General features: G+C 32.5%; 1 protein-coding gene across 1 annotated transcript; it reads right to left on the reverse strand.

Moving 5' to 3' along the window:
- Positions 1-1505: 1505 nt before the first annotated feature.
- Positions 1506-17835, reverse strand: LOC114268002 (protein neprosin). The gene is made up of 7 exons (XM_028209110.2): positions 17163-17835; positions 16965-17051; positions 16650-16859; positions 15153-15317; positions 10508-10561; positions 10252-10398; positions 1506-2356 (listed from the first exon to the last, which is right to left on the reverse strand). The coding sequence occupies exons 1-7, from the start codon at positions 17436-17438 to the stop codon at positions 1964-1966; spliced, it is 1332 nt and encodes a 443-aa protein (XP_028064911.2). The 5' UTR covers positions 17439-17835; the 3' UTR covers positions 1506-1963.
- Between the last annotated feature and the right edge of the window lie 414 nt (positions 17836-18249).

The following is an 18249-nucleotide window of genomic DNA, read 5'->3' on the forward strand; positions in this document are numbered from 1 at the left end:
ACCATCTTAATTCCCCACAATTTTAAAACTCAAGATGCTACCTGTGATGTGATGTGATTTGTAATTGTTCTAATTCTAAACTTGCCTTTAATTTATCCATTCATTTGGAGGTGATCTAAGGAAAATTATTCAGTGCTTCTGGGGCAGGTATGTATGGTGTTTTAATTTGATTTTTTTTTTGAAAACTCAGGGTGTCCAGGCCAGCTTGCGCGCACCTCGACTAATCCTTGGAGGACCAATCCCACCGTCCACTAGCGGAGGGCCCATTTAAAGCCAAAGCAAAGTTTCGTATGGACTCAATTTGATTTTATTGGTTAAAATAGTAAAATCCATCACTTTTTTGTTGTTTTCTGGAGACAATAGGATAAATTACTTACATGATGAATGGTGTGGTGCATTGCTCCATCAAATGACTTCTTGTGATCTAAAGGTTTAGCTGATGTAGAATAGGTGGTGGTGCTGGCATTGACTCAGACTATGTTTGGATTTAGGATTGAGGAATTTGTGGAAGAAAGGAAAATGAAAGAAAAAAGTGAATAACATAGCAATTTTTTCCTTCCCTTTTCCTTTCCCTAAACCCTAAACTGAATTTGTCACTTTTCCCTTCCGTCCTTTTTTCCATCCACAAATTTCTCTCCAAATCATTGATCTACTTTCAAGGTGAAAATAAAAATAAAAAATAAAAAATTCTCAGTTATGAAGAGAAGGGCTTTGTGGTTGTTCTTACAACTGAAAAATAGGGGACAAAACATACTATGTAGAAATATTTTTTGATTTTTATATTAAATCATTTTCTTCTTCAAATCCATGTTGGAATCCACAAGCATGGTTTGAAAAGTATGCTTGTTTTCAATTAAACAGAGTTGGGTTGATTGTTTTGTACCTTTCTTATCATATCACAGTAAGGAGCTTGTCTTGGTGGTTGAACTGAGATTCACTATTTCCATTTCATTTATTACTATATTATTGAAAGGTGGGGTGCATGTTAGCAAGAGGAATATTTTAATTATTAGAGGAAAGTTCATGTTCATTAGTGAAATAGTATGTGCCAGGTATGGTTTTGTATTGACTCTGGCTTTGTCCCCCACATGCAAATCTATGTAGCCTAGTGGAGAATCACTTTTATGGGGTTTTTCCTTCAAATATTATTTGAAGCTTTTCTAATTGGTTGTCTCTGGCCAAAAAATCAGTGTAGAGCTTTTGGTTTTGTGCGCCTTGTGAGGTGGATAAGGATGTTTTGCTTAGTTGAGTGGTCTCCATCAATTGTTATTTTATTTTATTTATAAATTCCTAGCTCTATTTTCTTTTGGGGATGAGAAAAGAAATTTTAATTGCAAATCAGTGAGTGCAAATGAGACGTGTACTTTGATGCAACTAATTTAGAAATGATAGAAATTCTCTTTTTTTTTTTTTTAAGATCCTCACAACTCCTTTACAGACATTTGTCAGTGATTAATAGGAGAAAAAAAAAAATAAATAATTAAAAATTGACCAATCCCAATACATTAGAAGTGATAGGGATCAAGAAAAAAAAAGGAATCTCAACCTTTTTCCCAACTAATTTGCATTACATTGGGGCATAGTTCTCATTTGTACTTCACTAATTTACAACTACTTTCTTAATTTCTTACAAGCCTCAAATCTCAAAACTAGGGCAAGTGACAAGTTGCTTGTTAGAAAATGAAAAAGAAAAGGGACATTTTCTAAAACAAAAATTACCCAGGATGATGAGAACATGGAAAAGAAAAAAGAAAATAGAATTGAAAGAGAAGCACAGAAAGAAAAAAGCGAGAGGCATTCTATACTGTGTACTAATTTGTACTAATTTCTTTAGACTATGTTTGAATCTTGGATTTGTGGAAAAAAATAAAGAGGAAAAAAAAAAAAAAAAAACATCAAGTATTTCTTCTCTTTTTTTGTTTTTTCCTTTCTAAGTCCACAAATCTAAGATCCAAACGTAATCTTAGGGACATCTGATATTCCTACCGGGGCCTCCAAAATAGAAGTAATCTCCCCAAAGTGTGTTTGTACCAGCTCTAATATCATAACAGGTAGGATGATCAGCAAGAAAATGAAGGTTTGATAGAGGAATGAGGTTATTATCCCAATCAACTACTTGCAAGTTCCTGAAGTAAGATGCTTTCCCAAATCCTTCATCAGCAAAATGACCACTCCCCATTTGTGTTGATGTGTGACTTCCACTACCTCCTCCCAATGAAGATCTGGTGTTCACTATTTCTCCTCCAAACTGTACCATGCTCGCATGGCTTCTCAAGTGACTGAACAAGAATGATGGCCAGTACCCAACTAGTAGACCTGGCCCGAATTGGAGCCACCAATGTCCATGCTTTGGATCCTACACATTGCAAAAAGGATATGTAAGTAACTATACATGTTTCCTATTGTTTTCGTTTTTTTGTTTTTTGTTCTTGAAAATAGAAAAAACAAACCTGAAACGGATTTTTTTTTTGGACATTATTTTCGATAAATATTTTTGGTTTTTTTTTTTTTTTTTTTTTTTTTTGAGAGATTTGGTCAAAATCTCTTCATAATAAAACTTTAATGTATTAAGGACAAGTATAGAAAAAAAAAATTGAAAAGTCCAACACATACAATTATTATTAAAATATTAAATTTTAAAATAATATAACTTTTGATTTAGATGTCGGTTTTTAATAAAATTAGTATTTTTATAATTCTCTCATTAAGATTTATCAAATAAGATCCATGTTGACTATGAAATTCTTAAAAAAAAATAATTATTACTGTCGTAATTGAAATAAATAATAACATGTTATTCTGTTTGACAATAATATGTTATTCTGGCAATATTATCAAAGAAAAAAAAAAGATATTTTATTTTGTCTTTATTCAATTATGTGTTTTCTCCTTTGGGGGTTTGTAAAGCAAAATAAATTGGGTTGTCATTTTCACCAAACAATGATTCAATGGAGGGGTTTTAGTTAAATTTCCTTCTTTTTTTTAAAAAAAAAAATATAACATTTCCTAAAAAGTATTTTTACTTAGTTTTTGAGTTTTGAAAAATTAAAAAATCAAAAATGAAAATGATATCTTTGTATTTTATTATAATCTTGTTTTAGTTATTAGCACTTAAAAGTGTCTTGATGAAATGACGATAATAGTAGAAAATAGGGATCACAAAAGAAAAGGGAGTTTCAAATATTCTTTTTAAATTTTTTTCTACACCCATCACATCACAAGACTAGTAAATATTATTGTATTTATAAAGACACTCCTATATCTTAAAAACAAAGTGGGTGTATGGAGAAAAATTCAGTGTATTTAGAAGCATTAAAGATAAAATGCAATTTAATTGAGGTGCTTTTATCCTTCCTCCCTTGGAGTCCACTAGGGTGTAAAAACAATAAAAAAATAAACAAAAGGAAAAAGAGAGAAGTGGATGGGTCAAGAGACCGAAAGAAGAGACCCTTGTGATATTACCTGGATGATAATGGAAAAGCAAAAGTAAAAGCAAAGGCAAATGTGAAGTAAAGGAAAAAAGCTGAGGTTATGAGCAAGCAAGTGGACCTATCTCAATGTTTAAACTTAGGGTAGCTCTAAAAGCATGGTTGGGTATTCTATCTTTCTATTTTTGTTAACACCATTTTACCTCTAGAGCAAATGACCAAAATGGCCAAAAACTCTAGCCAACCACCTAGCTACAACCAATCCTCCAGCCCTAACCATTTTTTCAAGCTTCGACAATACCTTTTCAACCTCTTCTGCTACGCCCCAGCAATTCCTTATCTTTTCACCACCCCTCAGCCTTTCCCAACATTTGTCATTGCCACTACTGTTGTCATCACTAGTAGTCGTCCACTCACAGCAACTTGCGAGTCTCTCATTTTTCTTCTTTTGCTCATTCTCCTCCTCATCCTTATTCTTTTTTCCTAACTAGGGTTTAGATTCGTGATGGGGTTTAGCAATGGGAGATAGGTTGCAGCACAGAAAGGAAGTCATGGTGAAAAAAGGGGCATAGGCTAGGGTTTACTGTAGGAGGAATTTCAATGTAAAGAAGAAAAAGATAGAATAAGGCTCGCTGTAGAAAAGAAAGGCCGGGAGGAAAGGTTCACAGTAGTGATGAGGTAACAGAGTGGTGGTTGTGGGGATGCGAGGGGGTTTAGAGCGTAGGGGAAGGTCGAAGGGAAGTGGTTGAAGGTAGAGAAGAGGTGGGTAGTAGCTGAGTGAAGCTTGGGGAGGGGGGGTTTGTAGGGTAGGAGTAAAGGATGGCAGTCGGATGTGGGGATGGGCTGGGTGCTGGTAGCGGATTTAGCAGAGGTAGCACTGACAAAGAGAGGCGTCAAAAAGTGGTTGGGGTGAGTAGAGGCATAGCGCGTATTATTTGGGGTGTTCAAATAAATATAAAAATAAAATAATTCAAATGTATGCATGGGTGACCTAAGAAGTGGGATGCCCAACCAAAACAGTGGAGTGCATTTTAGAAGCACCCTTTATTTACCTCACAAAACCATTTCCTTATACATCCTATTTTCATTTTTTATTACTCTTTTGTCCCTATATAAAATTAATCAAAAATCGTAATTTCTCTATCCACCCATCCCTTTCCCACCAACTACCACTCACTACCGCCAATGCTACTCTCTCGTCCTCCTCATTTGCTCCTTTCCAGTCCTTTCTCCCCTTCTTGGCTACCCCTATTCCTCTTTCTGACCTCCACTCTTCCCTGTCACCCATATCTCTTCTATTTTCTTATAGCGGGAAACCCTAGATCTCTCTAGCACATGGTAAGGGAAGTGCCATGGTGACAGGGGGGCTAGGGGAGTTACATTCATAAGGGAGGACTGGCATGTGCAAAGTTAAAGGTTTAATATGTTAAAGGGTGTAAATAAAAATTAAAAAAAAAAAGAAAAAAGAAAAAAAGAAAGAGACTAGGAATGATGATATATTTAGAATTATGAAGAGTATAGTGAAAAAAATAAAAAATAAAATTTAAATTTTAGAAGTGCAATTAAAAAATGAATGAAGTGAAATGTTGTTATTGTGTAATAAAAGCTCCCTATGTATCAACTAAGAAGAAGTCTATCTTTCTTGTGACACTATCATAAGCTCTTCATTTTTACTGGTTCATCTCCTCAATAGGGTGTTAAAAGAATCAAATTATTCGAACTCAACTTTTGTTCGACTTGTTAAAAATTCATTTGAGATTGTGGAAACATATTTTTAGGGTTGTCTACGTGGTTGAGGTGGTTACCAAGGTGCCATGTGGATGAGCCGAGATGCCAAGATATGGTACGACCATATTGGAATCCGAGATTGTGGGATAGAATACAAAAGTCCTAGGTAAGTTGAGGTGCTCTGTTTGGATAAAGATGATGCTCTTAAGTGCGATCATTGTTATCTAGCTGAGAGTTTGGGATAAGTGTTAAGTTTGAGTCTTATGAAGTGATACTTCTAGGGGACGAGGGCACCGTTGACTATAAAAGCAAGGCACCCTCGTGGTCTAACATATCTTTTACTTTGTGAATATTGTGATTGAGTTTTGATCTTTGAGAGATAAGTTGATTGAATTGATCGTCAGAGTGCCCCCGAGTGGATGAGCTACCGTGGTATTTCTTATCTTCTTGTATGTTGGTGTTTGGCTTAATCTATTTCGTCGCGTGCTCTCTAGCTAAGTTCCATTGGTTTCAGCAGAGAGATCTATTTGGTTGTGAGGTCAAAAATCAACACCTACAATTTGGCGTCGTCTGTGGGAACTTAGTAAGAATAGATGGCCAACGCTAGACAAGAAATGAGAGTCGGGGACGGCATGCATAATGAGGATGAGGCGTACCTCGATCTAAATGTCGGAGGAGAACACAATAATGAACTACAAGAGGTAGATCCAGAAACGAAAAATGCAGCCAAGGGCCGTAACGGCTCGATGAGGGGCGACTGAAAGGAGTACTATAGTGAGAGTGATCTCCAAGTCTAGAAGGACTGATGCCTACGGAGGGATGATGAAGTGAAACAAGCTGACAAACCTGCAAACTGTGGTGAACTTTATGATGCAAAGCAAGGTGATGATGTCGGCGTTGCCATTACTGGCCACGCCAACATCTGCTGTAAATGTCAGCGAGGCAGATAGTGGTGCCAATGTTCCTCACCACAAAAAGAGAAATGTGAATTCAAATCGGCGATCACAGAACACCAGACGAACAGAATCACGAAGAGTAGATTCTTAGAGAACGAGAGGGACACAGATTAGAGAATCTTGGCAGATTAATGAACAGGGCCCTTGCCTCAACAAGATACTTCGCGCTGAAAAGTCCAAGAGGTCACATCTTAGTATGGGAAGCAGCACACCGAAGAGGTTAAAGATGGTCGATAGCCGAGCTCAGACGAACGAATGAGGACTTGCGTAATTATCTCCAAAAGAAGAGAAATGGTGTTGAGGTTATGTCTACAACGCAGCCGAGGTCACTATTCTTGCTAGAACTGGACGTGTTTGAAGCACCCAAGAGATTCACCATGCTTAGGTTCTAGATATACGATGGTAAGTCTGATCCTAACTTCCATGTTGGTTTATACTTGAACGCAATGTCCTTGTGGAGTGAGAATGAACAGTTATTATATAAGGTGTTCTCATCAATGTTTGGGGAAATAGTATTAGATTGGCTCCTCCTGTTGTCGTAGGGATCAGTCAAGAGTTGGGAAGGCCTAACTGAGATATTTGTGGCTAGATTTATTACAAACAGATTGGAGCCTTTGAGGGTTAATTCTCTATTAGCATTAATGATTGACGATGGCGAAAGCCTTAGGGCTTACGCTAAGAGATATTATGAGATTTACAACCGGATTCCGGCATTTAACCAGGAGCTATTAGTCGTTTCTTTTAAGAACGGCTTAGAGGATGACTGCCCATTTCGGCAATCTCTTGCAAAGACCCTCCTGAAAAGTATAGAGGATCTAATAGCAATGATTGAAAAGTACGCACGGGCAGAGGAGGGCAAGAAATCGAAGAAATGAGGCATGGTTAAGTAGGAGAAGCGGAACAACTTACCAAAACGTAGCCGAGGAGGCAAAGTTGATAGGCCGGAGCCGGGGTTGAATGCAGGCCATGAGCACAGTCTTTAAGATCCTGAACTACAAGATTTTGGACAGAATCCGAAATCAACCTTACTTTAGGTCCCCGCAGAAAATCCCAAGGAAGTCTATAGGCAGATTTCCTGCGAGGACTTTTCCGGACCACGATGAGCCCAAGCACATGATGCAAGGATGTCGGGCTCTGAAGTAGCATCTGGAGGACCTTGTCAGACAAGGACACCTAAGGGATCTAATAGATGAAGAGAAAACGAGGGAAGAACAAGCAAATCTGGCCTAGACACCAGCGACACCACTAGCAATATCTTTCTCACGCCTATATTAGGCCTCTACATTTGATCTAGTAAATCAGCAGTCCACTTCGGCTCGCTACACAATTTTAAACTCGTAAGGGTTTTAAGTCAAATATGAATAATTTATTACTCGAGATAAGTTTATGTGCACTATAAAAAATCAAAATATTTGAACTTGATTCAAGTTCGACTTATTAAAAGCTCGTTTGAGATCGACTCATTATGTAAATAAGTTAAACTTAAATATATTTTAAAATTTATTAAATTTTTTAATCAAACTTAAATAATTTAATACTCGATTTTCCATGACTCGTTTATAACCCAACACCTCAACACTTCATATTAGCCAGCATCTTCCCCCGAAAAAAAAGGGTTTCACTGGTAATTAAAAAAAAGAAAAAAGAAAAAAAGAAAAAAGAAAAAAGAGAAATACTAAAAAAAATGGGCTCCCGCGCATTGTTTTTAGATCATAACATCCACATGTACAGTTCTAAAAATTACTACATACTTATGATATGCATAATAGAGATACCATCACCATCACAACGGATTTAAGCTAACATGGCTATAATACCAAGTAAAACAAGGATAATATAATTAAAGTTAAAGTAAAAGCAAAAAGAGAATACTTACAAAGTAATAGGGGTAATACTTAAATTATTTAAGGAGATAACAAAGGAAAGAAAGATACAAAATTTTGCTTGCTTTGGACAATTCCTAAGCTAAGCCTTATATAGACGTCCAATACGTTATAACCTATAATTGGTAAAATCGGAAAAAGAGAATAAGACAAATATCGGACGTACAAGTGGGTCCCATCATTACATAGGTCAATTCTCTTTTATCAAAAGTAAATAGTAATATGAAATGACAAAAACAAAAGGTAAGATTCCTTTTGATAGATAATTTGCCAAATGAACATTATTATTCAAGACAAAAAATTAGACCCATTTTTCAAGCCTAGTAATGTGATAGTTAATTAAGATATTAAAGGTAACACCCTCTCATATCTTCTATAATTATCAACTAATTATATTACTTACACATCACTGGATCTTAAAAATAGATTTAAAAAGTGAGCTTATATATCCCTTTTCTTGCCAAATTGCCTTGGATGGCAGACAACTTCATTCCATCTTTTTGTGGAGATAAGATGGAATTATTTTATCTTATTGCCCAATCTTATCATTTCCGTTTCCTGAGTTAGTGTTTTGGGAAAGCTTTTCACTTAACTGAAAATAGTTCCTAAAATGGATTAGTAAATTCTGCTCTTAAAATGAAACTATTTCAAATAATAGTTCGATTTTTAGGCCATAACATCCATGAAAGGAAAATTATCCCCATCGATCGTATGTTTTGGGAAAGCTTTTCAATTAACTGAAAATTGTTCCTAAAATGGATTAATTATGGCCCAAAAATAGATTAGTTATTTCTGCTCCTAAAATGTAACTATTTCAAATTGCAATTCAATTTTTAGGTCATAACATCCATGAAGGGAAAATTGTTCCCATCGATTGTAACATCGAGTTTGCTTGTTATCTTCACAAAAAGATAAAAGGATATTGTTTGCCATCCGAAGTTACTTGTCAAACTATCCGCCAAAAAGAATCTTGCCTTTTACTTTTTATAATTTTATATTACTATTTATTTTTGACAAAACAGAACTGACCCATGTGACGATAGAGGCCCACTTGTGCATTTGACATTTGTTTTCTTCTCTTTTTTCGATTTTACTAGTTATAGGTTACGTTTTAAAACATTTATAAAAAGTTTGACATGAGAGTTGTCCAGAGCAAACAAAAACTTTTCTTTCTTAAATAATTTAAGTATTATCCCTATTAATTTGTAAGTATTCTCTCTGTGCTTTAACTTTAATTACACTATCTTTAAGAGCACGTTTGGCTGCAATGTGTGCAGGCTTAATAGTTTGCCTGCTAACCTTGCAAATAACATGTTTAAAGCTTTTACATGCGCGCTGTTGAACAGACTTATCTTTAAGAGCACGTTTGGCTGCAATGTGTGCAGGCTTAATAGTTTGCCTGCTAACCTTGCAAATAACATGTTTAAAGCTTTTACATGCGCGTTGTTGAACAGACTTAAAAGTGGGAGTTTGACGAGTCCACTTTTAATAAATTTTATTGCCTTTTTTTTTTTATAGTAATTATTATGATTATTATTATTATTTTAAATATTTTGAGTCTTAATAGATATCTTAAAAATTAAAAAAGGAAAAAAATTAACTAAATTTGAAAAAAAATAAATTAAAAGACAATATATATATTAACTTTCTCTTGTCTCTATTGATTTTTTCCCCCCCCAATTTGGTCCAAAACTTTTCTTTCTAAAAATAAACAAAAAAAAAAAGAAAATGTTTGAGGGTCACAATTTTTGTGACCACAATGACTCAAAACTGTCAAAACGACGTCGTTTTGGCATGTTTTGCATCCAAAACGACGTCGTTTTGACATTTTTGAGCCATTGTGGTCACAAAAATTGTGGCCCTCTAACATTGTTGAAAAAAAAAATTAGAGCCTTCTAGTTGAAAGTACCTAAAAAGTACAAATTTTAATAAAGTAGTACTACAGGCAAAATTTTTTGAAAAAGAAAACAACTTTGCACAGCATGGTGTAGTTTGCCCATTGTGAGTCTACTATGGACCTATCTTAGTGATCCAAATGGTTAATCTTATAGGTTCCGTCAAGTATCATCCATACCAAAAAAAAAAGTTAATCAACTATATGATCCGATTACATTTAAAAATAAATAAATAAATAAATGGCATTGACATGCATCATTTTTAGAATTGACCATTAATTCATTTTATCAAAATAAAATGTGTCCACTTGATTTTATGATTGATTTATATGTGCTTAATTTAACTGTAAATTAGACTTACCTTCCAAACAGTAATGCCAATATCAAATTGTGTACCACTGTAGGAGGATCTTGGAGAGATTGCGGCTCCAATAGCAATCTTATTGTTGATTTGGACAAAGCCTGAGCAGAGTAAGTTGTAGCATCCAGTAGATTGGTATGCATCACTCTATATAAATATATTAATTAGGGCTTGACTTGACTTTTCTCATTAATTAATTAAATAAATAATAATTATGAAGAGGAAAATTAGAAAATACCTAGAAATATATACTTACTGTCCAATAAGTGAAGAACCTAGGGTAGTTGTCCCCATATAATTGTGGGCTAACCTGAAATAACATAATGTAATAGTTTTTAATAGGTACCAAAGTAGAGCTTAATTAGTGAGAACTAAACTGCATGTAGAGGGAGTAAACAATCCAGATATGCTATGTATGTGTTTAGAATTTGAATTTATCTTGTAGATTTAAATTGGGAGCTAGAAGGAAGGTAACACACACTGTGTGTCGAATTAAACAATAATATGTATATGAAAAATAATTGGTAACTTGAATTTGAGTTTGTTCGAAAGGCCGAATTTGTACTTTTCGGTCGACTGCTGGGACGATCACCTGGACGACCACCCGGACAACCGGTGAAACACTTGTCTACCGAAGTTATCACTCTTGTTGACCGCGACTGTTACGTTCTTGCCAGATAACTGGCGAACTACCGACAAGCCAAAATTCGAGCGATTTCGGGCAAACTCATATTCAAGTTACCAATCAGTGCAATATATATATATATATAATAAAATAAAAATGTAATTGTAATTAGTTTGCAAGTGAGAAGCTATTTTTATTTTTATTTAAAAACATCAAAACTAAATTACTTAAAAGTAGATTTACATGAAAAATCCACTTGGCATGTGAAAAAAAAAAAAAAAAGTTTCAAGACACCAAACCAAGCATTGGCTTTTAAATCTGTAAAATATAGATTTTGATTTTGAATTAAAAACATGTATTGTCTATTGCTCAATTGTAAAAGTGTTTTTTATCGAAGCAATGATCTTAGGTTCAAGTCTCTTCCACCACCATCTCAATATTTATTTATTTTTTTTTATTTCTCTAAGAAATAAGGGACTCATGGCATAAAAAGAAGATGATAGACATCATACCTAGAATATAGGGACATAACCAAATTTTCATCACTAGATGAGCTAAAATTCGAATAATTTTTTTTAACCATATATACAAGCCTTCATGTACACACAATATGCGAGTTTTATATATATACCAAAAAACAAATTAAAAAATCAAGCACCTTGAAAGCAATTTTTGGTTAGATGAAGAAGCTTTAAGAGATTGCAAAGTCGTAGAAGAATAAGATATATATTCTTTATAAGAAAAATTAGGGAGACATCCTTTTACAATTTTGTGCAAGAGTTTAAAGATATCAACAATTTGCTTGCTAGTTTAAGTCCTTGAGATTTCAAATTGTAGAAGAATATATAAGGAAAAAAATTGATATAAATAGACCACATTATCTTTACAAACAGGAAAAAAAATCCTAGAACTCTTTCTATCATGTCTCTTTGTGTCTCTCTCTAGTATTCTATCTCTCTCTCTTTATCTACAATCAGTGATCACTGTATATACCAGAGTTTGTCGTTGTTGCTGCCACCATCGCATCAACTGCATTCGACGCCATTCTCTATGTCGTTTCTAGATGTCTACGTCTCACTCTCTTTCTCTCTCGCTCTCAAACAACATAATCTCTATCTCTGGCAAGCTTTCACCAGATCAACCAAGTGTTTGGAAAAAACAGATAATGACTCGGGTGAGTTGACACTAATTTTGATAAGAAAACATATCAAAAAATCTATAAAATACATGAAATTACTACAATCAGTGGTCAGAGAAATTTCAGTGACCTAGACTAAAAGTCAGTGAAATTTCTTTAATTTCTTAAAATTTCACTATGTGAAATCAGTGAAACTTCATTATTTTAAAAGAGAAAAAAAAATTTTTGTTATATTTGAACACTCAATTTAAACTTTTATGTCTTAAATTTGGAATTAATGACCTAACTTTTGCAATTGACCCTCAACTTTTATCTTTTAGAGTTCAAAAAATTATTTCATTGATTTTGCATAGTGAAGTTTACCGTGCAAAGTTAGAAAAATTTCACTATACATACAGTGAACTTTTATTGATTTAATACAGAAAATTTTAGAATTTCTTATTTTGAAACTTTCAAATTTGAACTTATTAGTCTTAAATTAATAATCAATTTTAGATTTTCTAGTGTAAAAAATATATTTTACTTTCACGAAAGTCATAGAAATTTCACTGTGACGTAACAATGAACACAGTAAAATTTCATGAATTTTTTTCTTTTAAATTTTTATATTACGTATGGATTTTATTTGAAAGATCTTATTAATAGGATTCTAAAAATATAAGTTTTACAAAAAAATGGAGATGTAAAAATATAAGTTTTGAAATCCCTTAAACAATGCAAAAGGCAACTCACTGTAGGGAATTATTTTTGCTCAAAATGATTAACTATGTTTGTTGGAGGACTTGAACTACTACTAGAACATTGTTTGTTCTTATACTTCTAAAGTAATATTAGTAGAGATCTAGAAGAAAAAAAAAAGAAAAAAAAAAGATTTTTTTTTTTTTTTATACTCATAGGTCATGTTATTTATAAAGTGAGATATATATATATATATATATATATATATATTTATAGTGTTGAGACAAATAATTTCATTCATATAAGTAGGGGGCTATCCCCTCTCCCTTCCGTGGTTTTTTCTTAGTTTCACCCATATTAAAATGAATCTGATCACACATTTTAAATATGTGTGGGTACATTTTTTCTTTCTTTTTTTTTTTTTTTTTTTCTTTTTTTGAGTAAATGCCATTGTTAGTAAACTTTAGCAATTAACTATATATATCTATCATGCAAGAATAAGGAAGACTAAATAAGTCCATACTTTTTATCTTTTTATTTTTTTTGGATCACATCAATCAACATCTCCTCTCTACTTTTCTATACACATTTTTATGAAAAGTCAAAAAATACACTTATTTAGAATATCTCAAACAGCCGATAAATCTCATACGTGTTTCTAAGAAAACCATTCCATTAGCATCTAAACAATGAATACTTGTTATATTAAGGCCTCGTTTTTGTTTTTTTTTTTTTGCTAAAAAGCTACTTTTTGATGATTTAAACTAAAGAAAGAAATTAAACCCAAAAAAAAAAAAAAAACTAAAGAAAGAAATATTAATTGTTCAATTCGGTTGATTTAAGTGGGGAAAAAAAAGTCACTTTTTTTCTCATTGAAACTTAAATTTTATTTTTTAATTTGAAAGAATCTAAAAAATAAAAAAATATATATAAAAAGTTCACTACATAACAAATTCAAATTCCACATGAAACTTTCTAATGAGAAAGTAATTTTTTTAACATTTGTCAAACGTATCAATTTTTTTAGTAATAATTTTATTCTAAAATAAATAAAAATGCAGAAAAAAAAAGACAAAAAGAGCACTGAAAAAGAAAATGCCAAACCAATTATAAAATTACAAAAACATATATTTTTTTCAAAAAAAAAAAATCTATGTATACAAAAGCACTGTTTTCATTCATTTAAAGGAGTGTGGGCCATACGGGACAAATAAAGGGGAAAACTACTCATCATGGTAATTTTTCAAAAAAGATTTCAAGTTAATAAAAAAACTTTATACATATTAATAATTGAATTTATAATTTTTTTTATTCTTGTTATAAATATTTTGTAGAAACTTCATTGAGGTGTAATTTCCCCTAAATAAAGTAGCATAGCAGTATTGTGCATTTTAAAATGAAAAAAAAAAAAAAGAAAGAAAAATATTTTAAAATTTTGTACATGTTATGAATAATCAATTTGAAAAGCAACGACTTTTGCATAAAGCAGCTTGTTATTTATTTATATTATTATTTTTTTACATAAAATAAGAGGTGATTATTATTATAGGGTGTGTTTGATTGGGGGATAAGCGGAGAATTATTTACTGTGCGGATTGTAATCTGCACAGTAAATCTAATCCGATGTTTGTTTTTTGTTTAGTTCGCCGGACATGGAGTCCGGCCGGACTCCTTATCCCCCATATGGGAGATTATACTATCCTAGGTGGGTGTGGGACAATTTTGGGGGATTGTTTACTGTTGGGATTAGGTGATGAAATAACTATTTTGACCCTCTACTATTTAATTATTTAGTAAAATTCAACAAAATTTAAATGTCTCAATTTAAAAATAAAATAATTTTATTTAACTTTTTATTGATGTTTTATTTATTTTTTTAAAATAATTTTTTATAAATATTTTATTGATGTTTTATTTTAAAATTTTGCTTATATTTTATTTAATTTCATTAATTAAATGTTAATAGATGTTTTGTTTAATTTCATTGTTTAATTATTATTATTTTTTTAAAAAAAATTATTTAAAATTTTAATTAAAAAAATAATATAAATTTTTATTGATATTTTATTTATTTATTTATTTAATTTTAAAAAAACAAATTTATTTAATTGTGTAAAAAATAAAATAAAATAAATTTTTATTTAATCTAGTTAAAAATAATTAAAATATTAAAGATATGTTTAATATTGCTATTACTTAGTAAACAATTGAAAATGGTGAAATAGTTTTTTTTGTTCATTTATCATATCCAGTCCGTCTAATCAAACGTTAGATTCATTAAAAATAGTCTTTTCCAGACATCTAATCCCATGAAAAAACAAACACAGAATACATATCCAATCTAACTAAATAATCCGGAGGATTCACAGTTCCAAGACTCAAGTCTGATAAATTTTAATTTCCTTTTTTCGGTCCGTCCAATCAAACAGACCACGTAATGAAATTTTGTTATAGACATACCTGCCAACCGGCTTCAATGGTATTAAGATCATTGCCGAAAGTGCCGGAGATGACCCACAGCTGTGAGAGACTGAATTCGTACTGATCAGTTACAGATGGTGCCCACACATTTATGCTTGCTTTTGCTCCATAGTACTCTTCTCCATTCACATATGCAACTGCATGCTTTAATCATTTTTGAAAATGTTCATTACAACAATAATTTATCCCACTAAAAATATCACCACTAATAGCACTAATACATTAAAAAAGTAAAAAAAAAAAAAATACAACTCCAAGACCAAAACATCACATCATTAATGGCGGGACCCACTGCCACCTAATTAGTGGGAGCACTAATTAGTTCTCCCAAGCATTTTTCTTTTCATTAAGGTATCCCAAAAATAACACACAATTTATGCACAATTTTTTCTCTTTAATTAAAACAAATAGCTCTCTCTCTCTCTCCCTCTCCTTTTTCTTTTTTTCTTCTAGGAAAATTTAAATTTGACTTCTTCTTTCTTTTTATTATTTGAATAAAGATTGAAAACTCTAAATTAAAAATTCTAATAGTTTTAATTGGGGTGTGAGTCCCATGTAATATGATGTTTTAGCATTAATTTTTTTTTTTTTTTGATTTTGCACATCAGTAGTACTATTTTAAAATTCCTAAATTAGAAGGACGTATTATTTCTATTATTATTTTTGTTCTTTTAGAAATAGCTTTTTGGGTATTGTCAGGAGAAAAGAAGGGGATGAGAAGATGGGAGGATATATATTCTGTTTCCTAGAGGTAGTTAACAGCTTTTAATTTTACTTAAAACAGTAAGTGTAGAGATTACAAAAATTATTTCACAAAAATCGCCACGAAGCATGTTCGGTCGACCAACCGGCTGATTGGCTAGGCTTAGGATCATGCCCTCGTCATGGTTTTCATGAAACAAATTATTCTATTTTTTAAAAAAATTTATTTATTTATTATTTTGGGGTGATATGTATAGCATTGGTGTAGTTAAAGTAGATCAATAGAGAATAGAACCAGAAAATTGTTTCCAATGCTTTTCCCCAAGAAAATTATTTTGGTTGTTTTTTTTCATTTTCGGTTTTTATAACACTAAAAAGTGGTTTTAAAATTTTAAGGACAAATTACATATATCCCTCGAGATTTAGCAAAATTACAGATATCCTTTGAAGTTTGAAAAATTACAGATACCCCCTAAAGGTACTATTTGCATAACAAATTAGGTGGTAAATTGTTATGAAAATATAAATCTCAAGGAGCAATTTGTTATAAAAATATAAATTTTAAGGGAATATTTGTAATTTTTAAAACCTCAAAGGGATATCTGTAATTTAACTAAACCTCGAGGGAGGTATATGTAATTTGCCCAAATTTTAAAGAAGCGTTTTTCCCAAAAAAGAAAAAAAAAAGAAAAAAGAAAAAAAAAGGTGGTCAATGACAGTCTGTGGAAAGAAAATGTGGGTATTTTCTGCAACTCTGTTTTCATATATACTAACCTCATGATCACTGCTCATTGTGTCGTGCCTCACTCTTGGCAATTTTCTTCCAAATTTTTTAATTGAATTAGCTCTTAGAACATCTGTTTCTGTAGTTCTTCTGATTGGAATGGTTCCTTCTGGGCATGATTGACCTGAATTTGTCCATGGCTGAAAGCTCTCTGTTACTGCTTCTACGGAGTCCCAACCTTTTGGCCTTTCTGGTGCTTCCTGCAATATACAGGGGAAAAAAACAAGAAAGAAAAGAAAATGAAGCCAGAAAATGGATTAGCTTTCCTATCAATATTTTCTATAGAAACAAACAGAATAGGGTACCAATGGCTTCTGCTCTCTTAGTTGAGGATGATCGAAAGCTGGTTGAAGATGTGATGAAACACAATCTATCATATCACCATCAGGACTCTGAAACAATATTTCAAAAAAAAAAAAAAAAACCCAGATCGTCAAACCATAAGCCCATAAGAAAACACCAAGATTTTACCAAGAAAATGGCAAGAAAGAGAGAGAAAATGCCTGAATAGTCTTGACAGCAGGCTTGTTGATCTTCCTGAGATAAGCTCTTATTCTCTTCAACCTCTCCAACTCTTTATGTGGCCAGAAAGTTTGGTTGGCCGGTGTGCGGTGGTGGCCGGAATCTGACATGACGCTGACGGATAGCGAGAAGACGGGGCTAAGTGAAAAGAAGACAAGAAGGAAAGCAATAATTGTGAAAAGGATTGGATGTGTTTGATGATGAGATGTGAAAGAAGCCATGTTTGGGTATTGTTTTTGTGTGGTGGTTGTTAACATGGTTTGTGTTTGTTGTTGTCTTCTTCTTCAACTGTGATCAACAACAACACAACAAAATGGTTTATTCCTTGTTCTTGTCCATGGAAGATTGGAAACTCAAAATCTCTCAACAAATCCATATACAATACAGAGCTGAAGAAGAAGTCAAACAGAGAGTCAACCACTTCATTATCTCACCATTTCAAGAACTTTAAAAACACCCACATAAAAACAACTTCACAGACAAAAACTATAAAATAAAAAGAAAAATGACAGCCAAAAACAACTCTCTCTCTCTCTCTCTCTCTCTCTCTCTCTCTCTCTCTCTCTCTCTCTCTCTCTCTCTCTCTCTCCCCTAGATAGAGATTCTAGTGTCTTGGTTTTGTGTTCTGACACTGAGAACCTTCAGGCATGAGCTTATAAAATAAGGCTATGGCCATGTTTAGTAAGATTTATTTATAATTTATTTCAGTTTTAAGTTTAATTTAAATTATTTTGACGTGTTTAGTTCAGTTTAACAATATAGTTTATAGTTTTTTATAAGTTAAAAATTAACTTATTCTTTAAGTGAGGAAGAGAAGCTTAATTTATAAGTCAAAAATCAACTTATATTCACAGATATAAGCTATAAGTTATCATAATCACTTTTTCACAACTCTACTCAACGGGACTTAGCATAAATGGGGGTTTTCTTTTTTAAAATTTTACACATAACTGCCAGTGGTTAAAAGTGATTTATATTTTAATTTTCCAAAAAGATGGAGAGAGACGTTTCCAGTCATTGGTACAATACAAGGGCTGCAAATGAGATTTTCAACTTTGAGATGGGCTA

The sequence above is a fragment of the Camellia sinensis genome, chromosome 15 (assembly GCF_055761805.1).
Source record: "Camellia sinensis isolate YWXY chromosome 15, ASM5576180v1, whole genome shotgun sequence".
Lineage (NCBI taxonomy): Eukaryota > Viridiplantae > Streptophyta > Magnoliopsida > Ericales > Theaceae > Camellia > Camellia sinensis.

Excerpts from the sequence above, each read along its gene's own strand:
- LOC114268002 (XM_028209110.2), bottom strand. The coding sequence starts at position 17,438 with ATGTTAACAACCACCACACAAAAACAATACCCAAACATGGCTTCTTTC. Across the intron at positions 16,860-16,964 it reads TAAGAGAGCAGAAGCCATTG|GAAGCACCAGAAAGGCCAAA; the intron begins GTACCCTATTCT and ends TGTATATTGCAG. Across the intron at positions 15,318-16,649 it reads CAATGAGCAGTGATCATGAG|CATGCAGTTGCATATGTGAA; the intron begins GTTAGTATATAT and ends AAATGATTAAAG.